At 45.1% G+C, this 19,890-nt stretch overlaps 1 protein-coding gene and 1 pseudogene across 2 annotated transcripts in view; one reads left to right on the plus strand and one right to left on the minus strand.

Moving 5' to 3' along the window:
- Positions 1–397: 397 nt before the first annotated feature.
- C11H17orf67 (chromosome 11 C17orf67 homolog) overlaps positions 398–19,890 on the minus strand; it is a 29,302-nt gene continuing 9,809 nt past the window's right edge. Inside the window, exons 3-4 of one of the 2 annotated variants that reach the window (XM_069602538.1) lie at positions 5,161–5,298; positions 398–810 (exon numbers count right to left, since the gene is read on the minus strand). In XM_069602538.1, the coding sequence (XP_069458639.1) occupies positions 5,182–5,298 (117 nt within the window). In that variant the 3' untranslated portion in view covers positions 398–810; positions 5,161–5,181. Of the gene's footprint in view, positions 814–5,160; positions 5,299–19,890 lie in introns of both variants that reach the window. The other variant, XM_069602537.1, reaches the window with a different exon arrangement.
- Positions 11,525–18,100, plus strand: LOC138414778 (sorting nexin-7-like; annotated as a pseudogene).

A 19,890-nucleotide genomic window follows, 5' to 3' on the forward strand; every position in this document is an offset into this window, starting at 1 on the left:
ATACCGCATTCTCCTTAGGACCACCCAGTCCACTTTCTGTCGCCCTCCCAATTTCTGCTTTTGTTGGTCTTTGATAGTCCAATCTCTGATTCTGGGGGTTGTGAGCAGGTGAGGGGCACTTACATACAGAAGCTGTGACCCACTTTCCACAAGAAACGTCCCCTTGGCTAGAAGGCCAGGGTGCGGACCTAGTACTAACTTATGGCCATATTCCCACAGCTGGTCTTGGACGAATAATCTCTTTACCAAAAAAGACAACCTTTGTGGAAAACTGCTGGGTGTTCATGTTTTTATCCATCGAACTCTTCTAAGAAGAGTGAATTTTCTGATGCCGGAGTCACAAGAGACAAATTTTCTGCTTCTCTTCTAGGAAATGAAAAGAGACACCAATGGGAAGTAGGTTTAACACCAGTATTTATTACAGCAGAAAAGCAGAGAAGACAAAAAGGCAATGACCAAAGCCCCTGCCGCCGGAGTGGTGTGTTTCACTGGGCTGAACAAGGCTTTCCCACTAACCTGTCTCCTGTTCTGGAGACCCCAGGTCCACCAGCCCCAGGAAAGATTCTCCTTCTACTTACCCTTCAAACTGGTAGGAAGGGACCATTAAAGGGGAGGGAGGGAAGAGCTCTGGTTGTGAGTTGTTCAGGTTAGTAAAGTGAAGCAGCATAAATATGTGCCGTTAGTCCTCAACATAATCTTGCTGTGCCCACAGTTCACAAGCCCTGGAGATCTCCACTCCACAAATGGGAAAGAAATGAAAGGAGCCTCATCGTGTTTCAATAGTATCCGGGCCTTTGCTCATCAAAGCACCTGCTGGAAAAGAACAAGAAGATGTTATGATGATGGTGTTGATAAAGAATGTGGTACGTATATACAATGGAATATCACTCAGCCACTGAAAAGAATGAAATAATGCCATTTTCAGCAACATGGATGGACCTAGAGATTGTCATACTAAGTGAAGTAAGTCAGACAGAGAAGGAGAAATATCATATGCTATCCCTTATATCACTACAAACAAAGCTAGTGGAGGTGATGGCATTCCAGTTGAGCTCTTTCAAATCCTGAAAGATGATGCTGTGAAAGTGCTGCACTCAATATGGCAGCAAATTTGGAAAACTCAGCAGTGGCCAGAGGACTGGAAAAGGTTTGTTTTCATTCCAATCTCAAAGAAAGGCAATGCCAAACAATGCTCAAACTACCACACAGTTGAACTCATCTCACACGCTAGTAAAGTAATACTCAAAATTCTCCAAGCCAGGCTTCAGCAATACGTGAACCATGAACTTCCAGATGTGTAAGCTGGTTTTAGAAAAGGCAGAGGAACCAGATATCAAAATGCCAGCATCCATTGGATCATCGAAAAAGCAAGAGAGTTCCAGGAAAACATCTATTTCTGCTTTATTGACTATGCCAAAGCCTTTGACTGTGTGAATCACAATAAACTGTAGAAAATTCTGAAAGAGATGGGAATCCCAGACTACCTGACCTGCCTCTTGAGAAACCTATATGCAGTTCAGGAAGCTACAGTTAGAACTGGACATGGTTCAGTCCTATTTGGAACAGACTGGTTCCAAATAGGAAAAGGAGTACGTCAAGGCTGTATATTGTCACCCTGCTTATTTAACTTATATGCAGAGTACATCATGAGAAAGCCTGGGCTGGATGAAGCACAAGCTGGAATCAAGATTGCCAGGAGAAATATCAATAACCTCAGATATGCAGATGACACCACCCATATGGCAGAAAGTGAAGAGGAACTAAAGAGCCTCTTGATGAAAGTGAAAGAGGAGAGTGAAACAGTTGGCTTAAAGCTCAGCATTCCGAAAACAAAGATCATGGCATCTGTTCCCATCACTTCATGAGAAATAGATGGGGAAACAGTGGAAACAGTGGTTGACTTTATTTTGGGGGGCTCCAAAATCACTGCAGATGGTGACTGCAGCCATGAAATTAAAAGACGCTTCCTCCTTGGAAGAAAAGTCATGACCAACCTAGATAGCATATTAAAAAGCAGAGACATTACTTTGCCAACAATGGTCCATCTAGTCAAGGCTATGGTTTTTCCTGTGGTCATGTGTGGATGTGAGAGTTGGACTATGAAGAAAGCTGAGGGCTGAAGAATTGATGCTTTTGAATAGTGGTGCTGGAGAAGACTCTTGGGAGTCCCTTGGACTGCAAGGAGATCCAACCAGTCCATCCGAAAGGAAATCAGTCCTGGGTGTTCATTGGAAAGAATGATGCTAAAGCTGAAACTCCAGTACTTTGGCCACCTCATGAGAAGAGTTGACTCATTGGAAAAGACTCTGATGCTGGGAGGGATTAGGGGCAGGAGGAGAAGGGGAGGACAGAGGATGAGATGGCTGGATGGCATCACCAACTCTATGGACATGAGTTTGGGTAAACTCCGGGAGTTGGTGATGGACAGGGAGGCCTGGCATGCTGCAATTCACAGGGTCGAAAAGAGTCGGACACGACTGAGCGACTGAACTGAACTGAAATGAACTGATCCCTTATATGAAGAATCTAAAAGGAAATTATACAAATGAACTTATTTACAAAATGGAAATAGAGTCACAAATTTAGAGAAGGAAATTATGGTTACTGGGGGGAAAATGTAGGGAAAGAATAGTTAGGGGGGGTTTAGATCCACAGTACACACTGCTATATTTAAAATGGATAACCAACAAGGACCTATTGTATAGCACAGGGAACTTTGCTCAACGTTACTGAGTGGCCTGGATGGAAAGGGAGTCTGGGGGAGAATGGATACATATATATGTATGGCTGACACCCTTTGCTGTCCACCTGAGACTATCACAACATTGTTAATTGGCTGTACTCCAATATAAAATTGAAAGTTTTTTTTTAATTTTAAGAAAATAATGTCAATGTCATGATGATGTTGACAAAGAAGTGGGGAAGAGGAGGAGGGCAGGGGAAACAGCTACCAAACTGTCATTTCCTGAACACTTCCTAGCAGGTGCCAGGGCAGTACTAATTTCCATGCCCTGACTTTTTAATGCTCTGAATAGCCATATGAGGGGCATGTTGCAAATGAGGAAGCTGAGAGATAAGTGAGGAATATTTTTTTCCAAAGCAGAGTCAGAGTGCTATATCCCCCCAGCTGCTTCCTGGTCTTCTGAAGCGTGGCACCCGTGGAATCCTGTGTTTTGCAGGAGCTGCCACCACAGCCACCAGAGGCGAGGCTGCTGCCCTGAGGCTCTCCAATCTGGAAGGCTCTCCTCTCACCTGGCCTGCACCAAAGCTGACAAGGGGTCCTGCTCTTAGAGTCAGTCACTACGTGCCCAGCTCTACACATCATCACTACCCCAACTCAGAGACTCAGAGAGGCTAGGGGACTTGCCCAAGATCACGGAGCAGAAACACAAGGGTGCCATACTCAGGTCCACCGGGTTCCAGAGTCCGAGGGCTTATGGAGCCCGCAAGCAAGCGCTTCTGACGCCGGAGGACAAAGGTCTTAGGTGCCAGTGGAGGGATGAGTTCTGGCAGAGGAAGGAAGCAGCTCAGAGCCTGGAGGGGCCAAAGCAGGATGTTAGCAGAGCCCCTAGACCTCAAAAACAGAACTCCTGTTCCTTTCCTCGGAGATGCTCCTCTCACCGTTCAGGAGGACCATGCCCCACCTACCCCTGAAACGCACACACAGGTCCCAGCAGTACAGCCCGCAGAAAGCGTGCAGGATCTGGGGCTCTCAGAAGATAGCCATATCAGCCACGGGCTGGCATGCGTTAGTAGCTCAATCACACTCAGTTAAATCCCCTATAAAACAGGATTAAGGGCTTTCCTGGTGGTCCAGTGGATAAGAACCTGCCTGCCAACGCGGGGGACACAGGTTCAGCAAACGGCCCGGGAAGATTTCACACGCTGCGAAGCCACTAAGCCCGTGTGCCACAGGTTCAGTGGAACCTGTGCCCTAGAGCTCAGAAGCCCCAAGTACTAAGCCTGAGTACCGCAACTCCTGAAGCCCGTGTGCCTAGAGCCTGTGCTCCGCAACAAGAGAAGCCAGTGCAATGAGAAGCCCGCCCACCGGAACGAAGAGTGGACCCTGATCGTTGCAGCTAGAGAAAGCCTGAGCGTCGCAGCGAAGACCCAGCACAACCAAAACTAAAAAAGGAAAAAAAAAAAAAAAAAAAAACAGGATTAAAAGTCATGCCCTGCAACGACCCAAGGATGTTAAGAGGACCAGATGAGAGGTTTGTGTAATAGCACCCTGAAGATTACAAAGAGCGATCCTCTGAACGGGATGTTCACGTGTCCACTTACAGTGGCACAAAATGAGCAACAAGGAAACAAGACGGCTGCTAACCACAGCTGATCAAGTGTCAGGTTGTACACTCTGTCCTGCTTACTCCACTCATGTGACAGCGGAGAAGTGAAACTCACCAGGCTTCACCTCTGAAGGGGTTTTGCTGTGTTATCTGGCAAGAATTGGAAAGGGAGCGAGGAGATGGATATGGATGGACAGCGAGGGAACCAGCAAGCAGCCCCTTGCAGGAACAGAGTTGCAGGGCGCGGGCGGGCTGAGAAGGCTGAGCCGTCGAGCTCAGGGGCACTGAAAGGGCAGAGCCAAAGGAGGAGGGAAGACTGGGCTGGCTGGGCAGGGTTCCGGGCTGGAAGATGGGGAGGCAGTAAAGAAGGCGCCGGTCCTAGGGAGTCTAGTGGTTAGGACTCCGCGCTCTCACTCCTGGGACCTGGGTGTGATCCTTGGTTGGGGAACTCAGATCGAGCAAAAAAATAAGTTTCTGATCCTGGTGACAGTGGTGACCCTTGTGATGTCCCCCGTCAAGCCCATGGATGTTGACCCCCCTCCCCCCAGGAAAGACCCAAGTCTCAACAAGCCACACTTCTCCAGATTTGTATTCCAGAGGGAATCTTTCTGGGTGGCAAACGAGGTCTCGTACCTCCCCTATTTGGGATCTCCAGGTGACTCAGTAGGAGTCAGGCCCCCCTACGTGTCCCCCGTGATCCTCTCCACCTAGTCCCCACCCACCTCTCACGCCTCGCTCCTCCCAATCTCCAACCCGTAACTAGCTGAGCTGCTGGTTCCTGTAGCGTCAGGTTCTGAAAGGCCCCCCGAGTCCTGCCTGCATTGCTCACTGCTGTCTCCCTGAAACAGAAGGCCTGGGAGAAGGAACATACCAGAGGCTGGTCCCGAGCCACTTAGATGGGATGGACCAGGTTCCTGTCACAGTGGGGTTTGCAGTGTGGGTTCAGCCAGTGCTCCAGGAACTGCTCCTCGGCACGGTGTTCCAGGAGGAGCAGATGGTGCATGTATTCCTGTGAAACAAACACACATTTCAGAGAGAAGCTTTTATCCATGGTGACGGCCGAGCCGCCCCTGTGCAGGGTACAGCTGTGCTTCTGAGATACAGGAGCAGAGCCAGGGAGGATAAAGTACCAGCAACCATAAGTGCTGAAAGGGTGTGTATCCATGGGGGCTCATGGGCACTGATGATGGAGAGTTACATACAACAACCACTTTCGAAAACAATCTGTTGCCTAGAATCCTGAAATGCCACTCTTTTTTATAGCCTAAAGCAGTGATTCTCAAATTTCATCAGGCATCAAGAAGCCCCCTAGAGGGCCTGTTAAAACCTACAGATTGGGACTTCCCTAGTGGTCTGGTGGCTAAGACTGCACGCTCCCAATGCAGGGGTCTCCATCCCTGGTCAGGGAACTAGATCTCACGTGCTACCACTGAAAAATATCCCACATGCTGCAACGAAAACCGAAATAAATAAATAAAAATAAAATTTTAAAAACCTATAGATTGCTGGGCCCCCACCTGCAGAGTTTCTGATTCAATGAGTCTGGGATACAGCTCCAGAATTTCCATTTCTAACAAGTATCCAGTTGTGAATGTCACTGGTCACTTTGAGAAAAAGAGAAGATAAGAATGTTTACAGTAGCAATAAATTTGTAGTAGCAAAATACTGGAAACAGGTGGAAACATTTCAAATATCCATTGATAGGAGGATGGATGAATAAATTACGGTAGGATCACAAAGCAGAATATTACGCAGCAGTGAAAATGTGATTATAATAACACACAGAAACATAGATGAGTCTTAGAAATAGCATGAGTGAAAAGAGAAACTCCAAGAAGACAATGTTTATAGTGTGGCATCATTTTAATGAAGCTGAAAACATGCATAACTTAATAATATACTAGTTATGGCACCACACATTTGTGATAAAATAATCTTTTTCAAAAGGTAAAGGATAACTATAAGAAAGTTGGAGTTGATATGCTATTGTCAAACAAAATGTTTTAAAGCCAAAAAAAATGTTACTGGGGATCTAGGGGCATTTGGTGAAAACAGCCTGGCAATTTCTTAAAATGCTGAATATAGCGTTAGTATACAAGCAGGCAATGGGAAAAATGAAAGGATATATTCACACAGAAGTGTGTACACAGATTTTCACAGCAGCATTATTCATCAAAGTCAAAAAGTAGAAACAACCCAAATGTCCATCAACCGATGAATGGATAAATAAAATACAAGGTATCCGCAGACAATGGAAATACTATATGGCCATTAAAAGGAATGACGCATGCTGCAATCTGGCTGAACCTCAAAAATACTATGCTAAGTTTGGAAAGCCACTCACAAAGGACCGCATGTTTGCGGCTTCATCTCTATGAAATGTGACTGGCTCTGCGTGTTGGTGTGTCCACAACAGAGGGCAGCTGGTTGTTTGGTACTGCCGGTCTCTGAGCAGCGTCTCCATCGATGGCCCCACGTGGCCGGGAGGCAGAGCGTCATCGTGCTCCAGGATCTCCTCCTCTGCCCGACGCTCCAGCCCCACCAGCCAGTCAAGCCTCAAGCCTAGCGGGTGCTCCCGGATCCCCCCCACCCCTTGCCCGTCGCCTCCGTGCAGCCGCAGTCCCCAGCCCTCCTGCACGGTTCCCTCCCCGGCGTCTGGGGAGCTCTCCCTGCCTCGAGCCTTACCTCCTTCCTCTCCACTCAACTCCAGGGGGAGGGTCGGGGAGAGGGGGGCGGCGCGTGGGGACTGTGCTTTTCACTTGTTTTTCCTTTCTCTTTTCTTTTTAATAGACGTGTTTCAGAGAAGTTTTGGTTTCACAGCAAAATGAAGCAAAAAATACAGTCATTTCCCATATACCCCACAGCTGCACGACCTCCCCCATTATCAAAACCTTGCCCCGGAGTGGTGCGTCTGCTGCAAGAGATGAACCTACGTCGACAGCGCGTCATCACCCAGAGTTTATGCTGCGGTCACTCTTGGTGGTGTCCATTCTATGGGTTTAGACACATGCATAATGACACGTATCCATCATTAGACTATCGTACAGAATACTTGCATTGCCCTATAATTCTTTCATGTTCTTCCTCTTCATCCCTCCCTCCCCTCTAACCCCTGAGAACAATCCATCTTTTTACTGTCTCAAAGGAAGGCAATGGCACCCCACTCCAGTACAGTTGCCTGGAAAATCCCATGGATGGAGGAGCCTGGTGGGCTGCAGTCCAGGGGGTCACTAGGAGTCGGACATGACTGAGCGACTTCACTTTCATTTTCCGCTTTCATGCATTGGAGAAGGAAGTGGTAACCCACTCCAGTATTCTTGCCTGGAACATCCCAGGGACTGGGGAGCCTGGTGGGCTGCCGTCTATGGGGTCGCACAGAGTCGGACACGACTGAAGTGACTTAGCAGCAGCAGCAGGTTTACCTTAGAAGTAGGAAAACATCTACTTCTGCTTCTTTAACTACACTGAAGCCTTTGACTGTGTGGATCATAAATAACAAACTGTAAAATTCTGAGAGAGATGGGAATACCAGACCACCTGACCTGCCTCTTAAGAAACCTATATGTAGGTCAGGAAGCAACAGTTAGAACTGGACATGGAACGTCAGACTGGTTCCAAATAGGAAAAGGAGTACGTCAAGGCTGCATATTGTCACCCTGCTTATTTAACTTCTATGCAGAGTACATCATGAGAAATGCTGGGATGAATAAACACAAGCTGGAATCCAGATTGCCAGGAGAAATATTAGTAACCTCAGATATGCAGATGACACCACCCTTATGGCAGAAAGTGAAGAGGAACTAAAAAGCCTCTTGAGGAAAGTGAAAGAGGAGAGTGAAAACGTTGGCTTAAAACTCAACATTCAAAAAACTAAGATCATGGGGTTGGGTCCAATCACTTCATGGCAAATAGATGGGGAAACAGTAGAAACAGTGGCAAACTTTATTCTATTGGGCTTCAAAATCACTGCAGATGGTGACTGCAGCCATGAAATTAAAAGACATTTGCTCCCTGGAAGAAATGCTATGACCAACCTAGACAGCATGTTCAAAAGCAGAGAATTACTTTGCAAACAAAGGTCCGTCCAGTCAAAGCTATGGCTTTTCCAGTGGTCATGTATGGATGTGAGATGTGGACCATAAAGAAAGCTGAGCACCAAAGAACTGATGCTTTTGAACTGTGGTGTTGGAGAAGACTCTTAAAGTCCCTTGGACAGCAGGGAGATCAAACCAATCAATCCTAAAGGAAATCAATACTGAATACTCATTAAAAGGACTGATGCTGAAGCTGAAGCTCCAATAGTTTGGCCACCTGATGCGAAGAACTGACTCATTAGAAAAGACCCTGATACTGGGAAAGATTGAAGTCAGAAGGGGAAGGGGACGACAGAGGATGAGATGGTTGGATGGCATCAGTGACTCAATGAACATGAGTTTGGGCAAGCTCCAGAAGATGGTGGAGGACAAGGAAGCCTGGTGTGCTGCAGTCCAGAGTCGGACACAACTGAGTGACTGAACAACAGCAACAACCATTTTAATGACAGAAAACAAAGAGGAACTCCAGAGCCTTTTGATGAAGGTGAAAGAGGAAGTGAAAAAGTTGGCCTAAAACTCAACATTCAAAAAAGTAAGATCATGGTATCCAGTCCCATCATTTTATGGCAAATAGATGGGTCAAAAATGGAAACAGTGACAGAGTTTACTTTGCTTGAGAGTCCCTTGGACTGCAAGGAGATCAAACTAGTCAATCTGAAATGAAATCAACCCTGGATATTCATTCATTGGAAGAACTGATGCTGAAGCTGAAGCTCCAATATTTTGGCCACCTGATGGGAAGAGCTGACTCATTAGAGAAGACACTGTTGCTGGGAAAGAGTGACGGCAGAAGGAGAAGGGGATGACAGAGGATGTCATCACCAACTCAATGTACGTGAGTTTGAGCAAATTCTGGGAGACAGTGAAGGACAGGGAAGCCTGGTGTGCTACTGTTCATGGGGTCCCAAAGAGTCGAACACAAGTTGGCAACTAAATAGCAACAATGTTTATCTTTTCCAGAATATCTTATCATTGGAGTCATACTGTGTGTAACCCTATCAGATGAGCATTTTTTACTTAGAAATATGCATTTTAGTTTCCTCCATAGTTTTTCATGGTTTAATAGCCCATTTCTTTTTAGAGCTCAATAATATTTCATTTTCTAGATATATCACAATTTATCCATTTACCTACTGAAGGGCATCTTGGTTGCTTCCGAGTGTTGACAATTATGAATAAAGCTGAGATAAATATCTATGTGCGTGTTTTTGTATTGAACATAAGTTTTCAACTCATTTGAGTAAATACCAAGAAGCACGATTCCTGGGTCATATGTTATGAGGATGCTTAGTTGTGAAGGAAAGACCTGGACTGCCTTTGAAAGTGGCTGTGCCGCTCTGGATTCCCACCAGCAGTGGATGAGAGCCCCTGTTGTCCTCCAGCCTTGCCAGCATTTGATCATGTCAGTGTTCTGGGTTTCGGCCATTCCAGCAGGCAGTCAGTGGTGTCTCATTATTTAATTTGCATTTTCTTGACGACATAGGAGACAAGCATCTTTTCAGATGCTTGTTTTTCAATCCATGTTCTTTGGTGACGTATCTGTTCAGGTCTTTTGCCAAGGTAGGTTTTTAAAATATGAATAATGAAAATGGCTTTATTGTTTTCATCCCAGGTGACACATATTACTGTTTTGAAATTATGTAAAAATTAAAAGTTACAAAGAAGACAGTGAAAAATCCCTGCTGTTGGTTTGGTTTGGTTTTGTCTATCTCTTCATTCTGCCGCAAAGTGACTTTTTAAAAATTTTATATGCAATTGCTTCCTCTCTTAAAATACTTGAATGGCTTCCACTGGGCTAAAGAAAATTCCTTAAAGTGGTTTGCAAGGTTGCTGGTGATCCTGCCTCACCCACTTCCTGATCCTCTTCCATCACCATCACCCGACACGAGCTTTGTGCTCCATCTTTCCCTGGATGGGCTATGCTTGCTCTGCTCTCTGATTTTAGGCTAGTCTCTCTGCCCAGAACACCCCTGTGCCTTCTCTTTTTCCTCAGTTGAGTTCAGTTGCTCAGTCTTGTCCCACTCTCTGTGACCCCATGGACTGCAGCACGACAGGCCTCCCTGTCCGTCACCAACTCCCAGAGTTTATTCAGACTCATGTCCATCACGTCAGTGATGCCATCCAACCATCTCATCCTCTGCTGTCCCCTTCTCCTCCTGCCTTCAATCTTTCCCGCCATCAGGGTCTTTTCCAATGAGTCAGTTCTTCACATCAGGTGGCCAAAGTGGAGTTTCAGCTTCAGCGTCAGTCCTTCCAATGAATATTCAGGACTGATTTCCTTTAGGATGGATTGGTCGGATCTCCTTGCAGTCCAAGGGACTCTCAAGAGTCTTCTCCAACACCACAGTTCAAAAGCTTCAATTTTTCGGCGCTCAGCTTTCTTTAGAGTCCAGCTCTCTCTCTCACCCCGATCTGACTTTTCAGCCCTCAGCTTAGATGTTACTTCCTCCAGGCAGCTTCTCAGATTCTCTGTGGCACCGCAGCTCTCTGGACTCCCTCCAGCACAGCTCTGGTCACTCAGCTTAGCAGTGACCTCTCCCTGAGAGCAGGGATTTAATTGGGCCTCATCGGACTTTTTAGTGAAGGTGCTGTGTATGTTGGCTCATGTGCTGGCACACAGACTTGATGTTTCCTTTCGAAAGAGAGAGAACTGACTTTCAATTTGATGGATATATGTTGTCGACATTGCCCTGAAATAAGGCTTGGTGCTGAAATTATGGGGTCGGGATCACTGCAAAGTATGCATCGAACAGTCCCTATGAGCACATGCAGATAACCCAAAGCTTCAGGCCATTAATCAGAGAAGTGGCATTTTGCCTTATACACATAGGTGGTAATATCTGTAGAAGATAATTTTGGCAGGTACAGATCTAAAAATCCTAAATCATGAAAACCCTCCAATGGCATTGACAAAGCTTTAACAGGCAGTCCAGTTTAGAACTCTTGAGTTTTTAAGTTTCAAGAAAATCCTCTAGGAAGTCTACATCCTAGATATTTTAGGTTTTTTTTTAAATTTCATGACTGTGCAAAAGAATGAATTATGAGGTGTCCAATATTCCTGAAATATTTTTTCTTTCCCCCAGGACTCGGGCAGTTTGAAACTGTTTTGATTACGTTATTGCTTTCATTTAACTCATCAAGATGCACCCTGTGTCCTGGGTGAGGAATCTCTGGGACAGCCGGGGAGGGGTTGGTTTCTGGGAGGGCTCCTTGTGGGACCTAACAAGGACTCCCCAGCAGCTTGCTGGACACGTTTGTGAGTTTGGGGCTCAGCCCTGCCCTGTCTTGCCCTGTCTTGCCCTGTCTGTGGAGTCTTTGGCCAGAAGAATAGTCACTGGGAGGAACAGGAAGGCAGCGTGGAGTCTTGTAAATAAGGGACAAGGACTTTTCAGCACATTGCTTTACTTATTCAGCTGTTCCATGTAATAACTCCCTGAAGGAAACCCGCATTGCTGTCTTCTCGCCTGTCTGTTTGCCAGGCACGTGGTGGAAGAGCTAAGAGGGTCAGGTCTGGGTCTGGATCCGGGGGCTAGTTCCACTCAAGACCTTACCACAACTGCTGCTTTCCATATCAGTCACTAAGTCATGTCCAACTCTTCTGCAAACCCATGGACTGTGGCCCACCAGGTTCTTCTGTCCATGGGATTTCCCAGGCAAGAATACTAGAGTGAGTTGCCATCTTCCTCTCCAGAGGATCTTCCCAACCCAGGAATCAAGCCTGCATCTCCTGTATTAGCAGGCAGACCCTTCACCATTCAGCCACCACGTGTCCAGCCTCAATTTGTCCGTCGGCAATATGGGGTTGCGCTAGCGCTCACTTCACTGCGTTTCCAGGATTGAACAAAATGATACAAATGAAGCTCTGTGCCAAATTCGTAATCATCTGCATTTTCCTTTCTAAACCCATTCTCAAGACTTCCCTGGCTGTCCAGGGGTTAAGGCGCTGGATTCCGATGCAGGGGGTGCAGTTTCCATCCATGATCAGAGAACTAAGATCTCTCATGCTTCGCGGTGCAACCATATATAAATAAATGAACCCATTCTCTCCCTTCCGTCACCTGGCCCTTGGCACTAAGAGGCTGACCTAGATGAACTGCAACACAGACGCTTCTGTCCTGCAGCTCCCAGTTGGGTTTGGAGGAGGAGGTGCCAGCAGAGACCTGGAGGCAGGAGGCGAGAGGTGGGGTCCATACAGACTCCCCCGGTACCTCCCCAAGCACTCCCGGCAGGTGGTCTGCATCGCTCCCCTGACGACCCAGCTTCTAGAGGTCTGCCCCTCCAGGTCTGCGGAACCGCACTCTTCCCTTCCACCCTCCTGCCTCAAGAGCCTCAGCCCTGCAGCCTTTATCATTTCTTGTCAGTTCCCCTTCATCCTGCGACACCTTTGTAAATAGTCCTTGACTAAGCCCTCCTCAGTTAATTTTGGTTGCTATTTGATATGGAAGACCTGAGCATGCCCTGAAGTTGTGGATAGAGCATCTCTCCCAGGAACTGGTCCACAGGAAACGTTCAATAAACGTTTGTTGAATAAAAGACTAAAGCTGTGGTCCTCAAAGCATGGTCTGTGCTCCCCTCACAGGTCCATGATGTCAAAACTACTTTTTGAATAATATTGAGACATTTGCTTTCTCACTGTGCACGTGCGTGTGTGCTCAATCACTCCGTCACGTCCAACTCTTTGTGACCCCAGGGACTGTAGCCTGCCAGGCCCCTCTGTCCATGGAATTTTCCAAGTAAGAATACTGAAGTGGGTTGCCCTTTCCTACTCCAGGGGATCTTTCCGACCCAAGGATCAAACCCACTTCTCCCTCATCTCCTGCAATGGCAGGCGGATTCTTTACCCCTGAGCCACTTGGGAAGCCCCCTCACTGTGGGTGAAACTGACGCCTCTGCAGGAGCAAAGGCACCCAGCTATCCTAGCGGTCACAGTGTCCATCACACACTCACAGCTAAAATAAATAATAAAAACAAGGCATGCTTAACAGGCCAGTTTCACTGAAACACTCCCTGGTAAAGCTGTAGAAAGTGGCCGAGAGGAAGCACACAAGCAGCACCTCCGCTGCCCAACAAAGTGCGACGATTTTGTCAAGAAACAGCACCTGGGGGAATGGAGGTGTCAAGGGTTACACTAGGTGTTTCACGAGCCTGTTTGGCAGGCATCTTTCCAAAAACGAATGCACTGAGCTTGTCACTTCCAGGAAAGCAACTGACAGCGCTTGTTACTAAATGATGAAATTTGAGCTTTCAAGGGGAAATTAGAACTTTGGGAAACTTACATCTGCAACGGTGGGTCTGCACCTCTTATAACTATATGCTTATTGGCATCCTTACTCATTTAATCCTTGTCCCTTTCAGCCAAACACCTATCTGGCTTTTTGATGAGTGACGAAGACATACCTAGTATATGACTTACTTCCTGACACGTAGTAGGACCTCAGTAAAACACACAGAAGAAATGTACAAACAAGTGAATGAGTAAGTGAAATGACTGTTCTTTCTCCATAATCTCACTAACTCCTCCTTGGGAGGTTCCTGGGTATCTGTGTCAATCTGCCCATTATAATGGCCCAGGCCAAATGTACATAAAAAGCATCCAAGAATGAAATATATATATATATTTCACACTCCTAAACAGAGGCTGAAATCATTGTTGAAGAAAAACAATACAGACACACACATAGAGAGAGAAAGAAACAAGCTCTGGTTTCCATGACATTTCACTATTTATTTAAAATGTTAGGGAAATGAATACGCCACAAAGGCCTAAAAGCAATCATTAGTCAAAGATGAAAAGCCAAACTGAAAATCTGCTGAAAACCACAAATTCAACAATTGTGCTGGCTAGGTTAGAAATGGCCCAGCATTAATGATAATCTCAAATGTTCCTGGATCAAGAAAGAAGGGGTAGATGGAAAATAAGTTTTCATTTTTTTTTTAATTTCTTTCTTCACAGGGAAGAAAAGCAAACAAAAACCAATATCTGTTTTCCGTGTCCAATGCCAACTGTAATGGTTTAAGTAAATAATTTCTCAGTAATTAGAGCAGAAATTGGAAGAGAAATTTATAACGGCACAGAAGAGGTGTGATAATGAAATTAAAAACCCACTGGAACCTGAGCTTAGCTGAGAATCATAAACTAGACAGTTAATCTATCAAGGTGGGATCTTTTTCCAAGAAGGCAAACTTCTTCCCATGACATTTGCATGGAATTAAAGACCCACTGACATTTGGATGAAGTATTTTGCTCCTTAGTGAAAGCAAGGTAATCATACAGGCAGTAGGGTGGCTCAGAGCTTAACTGCTCAGGGCCACCAGAAGGCTCAGTGCTAAAAGAAGGCAAGTCATTTATGTGCACAATTTGCCTCTCCGCCACTCTGAACTGGTTTTTGAGATCACAGGGCACGAAAGCGTAATGGAGTCACTACATACATTTGTCAAGGCGCCAAATATGAGAGCATATTTTACAAAGACTATTTACAATAAAGCTAATATGATTTATACTTGCCCAACAAGAACATTCCTTCAAGGGACACAGGCCAAAATGGAAAGCATATTCCCAGGGCACACAAATGCTTACGAATACAATCAAAAAGGACATAATTTTAGCTCAGATGTCATCTTTTTAGAGAATTTCCATGGTTCACCCCAGCAGTTGGCAATAATTTCTTTCCTAAAATTTGGAATGACTAAGAGAAATTTAATGAATTAAAGGAAGGCCAAGGGGAAGACGTCTTTGAAATAACCTCCAGGTTCTATGGTAGAGTTATGTCCTACAACACTTCTCCCCTGGAGAGAAGCAGAGAGAGGAAAGGAAATAAGTATCATGAGCATTTAGTAAATGTCAAACTCTGCTTGGTGCTGGGGGCCCAGAAGTGAAACAAATAGTCCATCTGCTCAAGCAGTTTAGAGCAGTCTAGTAAGAGAGAGAGGTTGGTTGTTTTTTGTTTTTCTAAGTCAGAAATAGCAAGTTTATGCTGTGAGTGCTAAGCCAGAGGGATGCTGTAATTCATGGTGGGAAGATGGGGACATCAGGAAATCCTCTTTAAAAAGGCGTCATTTCAGGTGAATCTCTGCAAATAAGTAGAGTTAACCAGGTAGGCAGGGGCAGAAGAAAAAAGCACAAAGGCGGGTCCTGTCAGAGAAGAGCTTCAAACACATCATCATTCCAGATAACATCTCCTCCTGCGTTTCCAGCGCCATTGAGTAGCACCCACGTGTCCACACAGACGCCCGCAAGTCAGTTTTGATCCCTCATCCTCCCTGACTGCATCCACTCCTCCCACCCCAGACACGGCCAACTGATCTACAAATTAAGATACCATAATCATGCTCCCCTCATGTCTTTACCATAAAACGTCCACTGGAACACTCTTGCAGGACAAGAGCATGAATTATCTTTTTAAACTTGTAGAAAGCAATGCGGAAATAAAAGCTTTAAAAATATTCATATACTTGGACCCAGTAATTTATTTTCTGGCAATATGTCCTTAGCAACTAATTCAAAATGTTAAAAATACTATAAGAACAAACTTGTAGACTGTTGTTTATAATAGAAAAAACAGTGGAAGAAGGAGCCCTCCTACACTGTAGGTGGCCATGTAAACTGGTGTAACCAGTATGGAGAACAATATAGAGGTTCCTTGAAAAACTAAAAGAGAGCTACCACCATATGGCCCAGCAATCCCACTCCTGAGCATATGTCTGGAGAAAACCATAATTATAAAAGATACATGCACCCTGAGGTTCATTTATCATAACCAAGACATGCAAGCAACCTAAATGTTCGACAGATGAAGGGATAAAGAAGAGGTAGTACCTGTGTACGACGCAGTATCTCTCAGCCATAAAAAGAAGTGAAGCAATGCCTTTTGCAGCACCGTGGATGGGCCTAGAGACTGTCATACTAAGTGAAGTAAGCCAGACAGAGGCATATATCATATGAGACGACTTACATTTCCAATCTAAAAGGATAATACACATGAACTTATTCACAAACCAGAAACTGATTCACAGACTTTGAAAGCACACTTATGATTACCAAAGGGGAAAAGTCAGGGAGGGATAAATTAGGAGTTTAGGATTAGCGTATACTTGCTGCTGCTCCTGTCGCTAAGTGACTTCAGTCGTGTCCGACTCTGTGTGACCCCACAGATGGCAGCCCACCAGGCTCCCCTGCCCCTGGGATTCTCCAGACAACAACACTGGAGTGGGTTGCCATTTCCTTCTCCAATGCAGGAAAGTGACAAGTGAAAGTGAAGTCGCTCAGTCGTGTCCAACCCTCAGCGACCCCATCAACTGCAGCCTTCCAGGCTCCTCCGTCCATGGGATTTTCCAGGCAAGCGTACTGGAGTGGGGTGCCATTGCCTTCTCTGTATACTTGCTACTATATATAAAATAGATAATCAACAAGGACCTACTGTATAGCACAAAGAACGCTACTCAATATTCTATAATAACCTATGTGAGGAAATAAACTGAAAACGAATGGCTATATGTATAACTGAACCACTTTGCTGTATACCGGAAACTAATACAACACTGTAAATAGACTATATTCCAATATAAAATAGAAATTAAATTTAAGGCACACTCCTTCTTTTCATTACAGTTGATGAACCAGAAAGCCACGTTGCTACAATTGAAACTTTTATTACTTACAGGATTGTTACTAAGACATCTCATGGAGAATTTGACTCCAGTGAATCTGAAGTTAGGAGACATTATCAGGTTTTCTTTGATTAAAAGAAAAACTTGAAGAAAAACAACCCACTCTGATTATTCCACCATTGTCAGAAAAGTTTAGAGTGAAAGGAATGTGGAATGCTTTAATGGTGACATCACTGAGACACGCAGGAAGGCATTGTACAAATTTTTGAACCAAGTTGCTGATCATCCAACTCTAACAGTTAATGAGGACTTTAAAGTTTTTCCTATTGCCCAAGCTTGGGAACTCTCTTCTCGCAAGAAGCAAGGGCCTAAATTACTCAGCAGGATGGGGCAGACAGAGCGGCTGCATTATCAATGAGAGGAGTTAAAAGTCGCCCCGAGGAATCCAAGGAAATGAATAACTTTGTTGAAATATTCAGCCAGAAAATAAATTTGATAGATTAAAATACCTCCGAGAATTTGCAAGAAAGAAAGGGAATATTTTGATGAAATGAAAGACTATGACCCAATTCATATTCTGTGGTCGGCATCAGAAGGAGATCTGGCTGATGCTCTGCAATGTGTTGCCAGCTGCGCTGACAAATGCTGTAAGGCCTCTGAAAACGATGTCTGGCCTCTCAGGGGCCCTGCTTCCTGTTGTATGTGAGGATGTGCTTTACAGTGAAATGTTAATGGGTGGCATGAAAAGAAGAGGCCAAAGTCAGGCAGAACTGGATTCCAGAGTCGAAGCTTTGACCTCCAGAAAGGCAGATACTGATCTCTTTACAGAAGAGATGGAAAACTGGGAGATAAAGTGGGGAACACGAATAAAACCCTGAAAGCAGATTGGGAAAGATGGAAACAAAACAATGCAAAATGATATCAAGCCAGCATTTACAAGCATGGCTGAGAAGAACACTCTCTATGACGAACAGTGGAAGTGAATTACCATTCATCTCCCGATGGTGTGTTTCCTCTGCTTAGCGCCTTGGTACATGGGAATCCTTGCTTACGTCATGCACAGATCTCCACTTGGAAGAAGCTTCTGAAGATAAATTGCAATTGCATTGAAGACTGCTATGTGATCTTCGGGAAACAGTGTCTGTGAAACAAAGTTACTCTTTCTAGATGGCCTGGGTCCTTTGCAAAGTGGATGAAAAGTGTTTCACACTATCTGGAAAAACAACTCAAAACTCAGGTGTTCCGGATCACTGATATAAATTTGGATATGCATCCAATTTGGACAGGCTTCCCTGATACCTCAGTTGGTAAAGAATCCGCCCGCAATGCAGGAGACCCTGGTTCGATTGCTGGGTCGGGAAGATCCCCTGAAGAAGGGATAGGCTACCCACTCCAGTATTCTTGGGCTTCGTTTGTGGTTCAGCTGGTAAAGAATCTGCCTGCAATGTGGGAGACCCAGGTTCAATCCCTGGGTTGGGAAGATCCCCTGGAGAAGGGAAAGGCAACCCACTCCAGTATTCTGGCCTGGAGAATTACATGGGATCTCAAAGAGTCAGACACGACTGAGTGACTTCCACTTCCAACTTGGCTATATTTATATAAATATTTAGCTTTGTTTTAAATATGTTCTTAAATTTGTATGCCAATAATTATACATAAAGAAGTTTTCTCTTAAATATTTGTCTGTGGAATATGTCATTTTAAATATATTGCAAAGATGCAGTTTTTAAAAAAAAGATTAATATGAAAATTAGATTTAAAAAGATAGTGGAAATGATTGAACAAAAGAGGGTGATTTACTATCATTATGGTTATAAAAAGCTATAATAATATGAAGAAATGTGTATAATATTAAGAGAAACAGATAAAAAAGCATGCAGTTGAGCTTCCTTTTAAAACCTTATTTATTCCCATTTTGAATGTTGTACATGCAAAGTCTGATAAGAACAAGTGTTGCCAAGAATACAAGGAACTAGGTATTTTTCTATACACTACTGATGGGAGTTGGTAAGGCAATTTGGCAGTACCCATTTCAATTGCAAGTACATAAACCCTCTGACTCCGAAGTTTCATTTCTTATCATTGAACTTGGCAAAATATACATGTGTACAAGGATATCATGATCAGAAATAACTACAACGCCCATTGTCTCAGGAAGAGTTAAATAAAATAAATAAGTTGTATCATGTCTTAGTCCAGTCAGGCTCTATAACCTGAAATTCCACAGACTGGGCAGCTCACCAACCACAGAAACTGACTTCTTCCAGCCCAGGAGGTGGAAGATCACAGATCAGGGTGGAAGCACGGGCGGACCTGGGCTGCCTGGCAGGCCAGACATCTCCTCGCATCCTCACGTGGCAGACGTGTCTGGGGAGATGTCCTGGGGCCTCTTGCATAAGGACACTAATCGCATTTACAATCCATGAGAGCAGAGCCCTTCCGATCTGAGTACCGCCCAAAAGCCCGTCAGTTGGGAGTTCAGATTTCAGTATATGACTGGAGGGGAGGGGAAGACACAAACACTCAGACCATAGCATAATACACTTAACCTACGCTTCAATTTAAAATGGACTAGAACAAGAAGTTTTACTTCTTGTAGAAGTAAAAGATAGTAGAGGAGTCACGAAATAAAGGCAACCCTGCTTTCCCCGTAGCCTAAACTACGGCAGTGAAGGGGCAGACAAGCGTGACACGTTGAAGGCTCGGAGAGGAGGCCAGCGTGAGCGCAGGGGTGGGGCGGGGAGAGGGATGCGACGCAGGCGGAGGTCAAGGAGGGAACAGGGAGCGGGCAGACCTCTAGGGCCTCGCAGGCCACTGTCGGACCACGGCCGTTTGGGGAGCGAGGCAGGAAGTCACTGGAAGGATTTAAGCAGAGGGAAAATGGGGTCTCGCTTACTTTT

The sequence above is a fragment of the Ovis canadensis genome, chromosome 11, assembly GCF_042477335.2.
Source record: "Ovis canadensis isolate MfBH-ARS-UI-01 breed Bighorn chromosome 11, ARS-UI_OviCan_v2, whole genome shotgun sequence".
In the NCBI taxonomy this organism is placed as follows: Eukaryota; Metazoa; Chordata; class Mammalia; order Artiodactyla; family Bovidae; genus Ovis; species Ovis canadensis.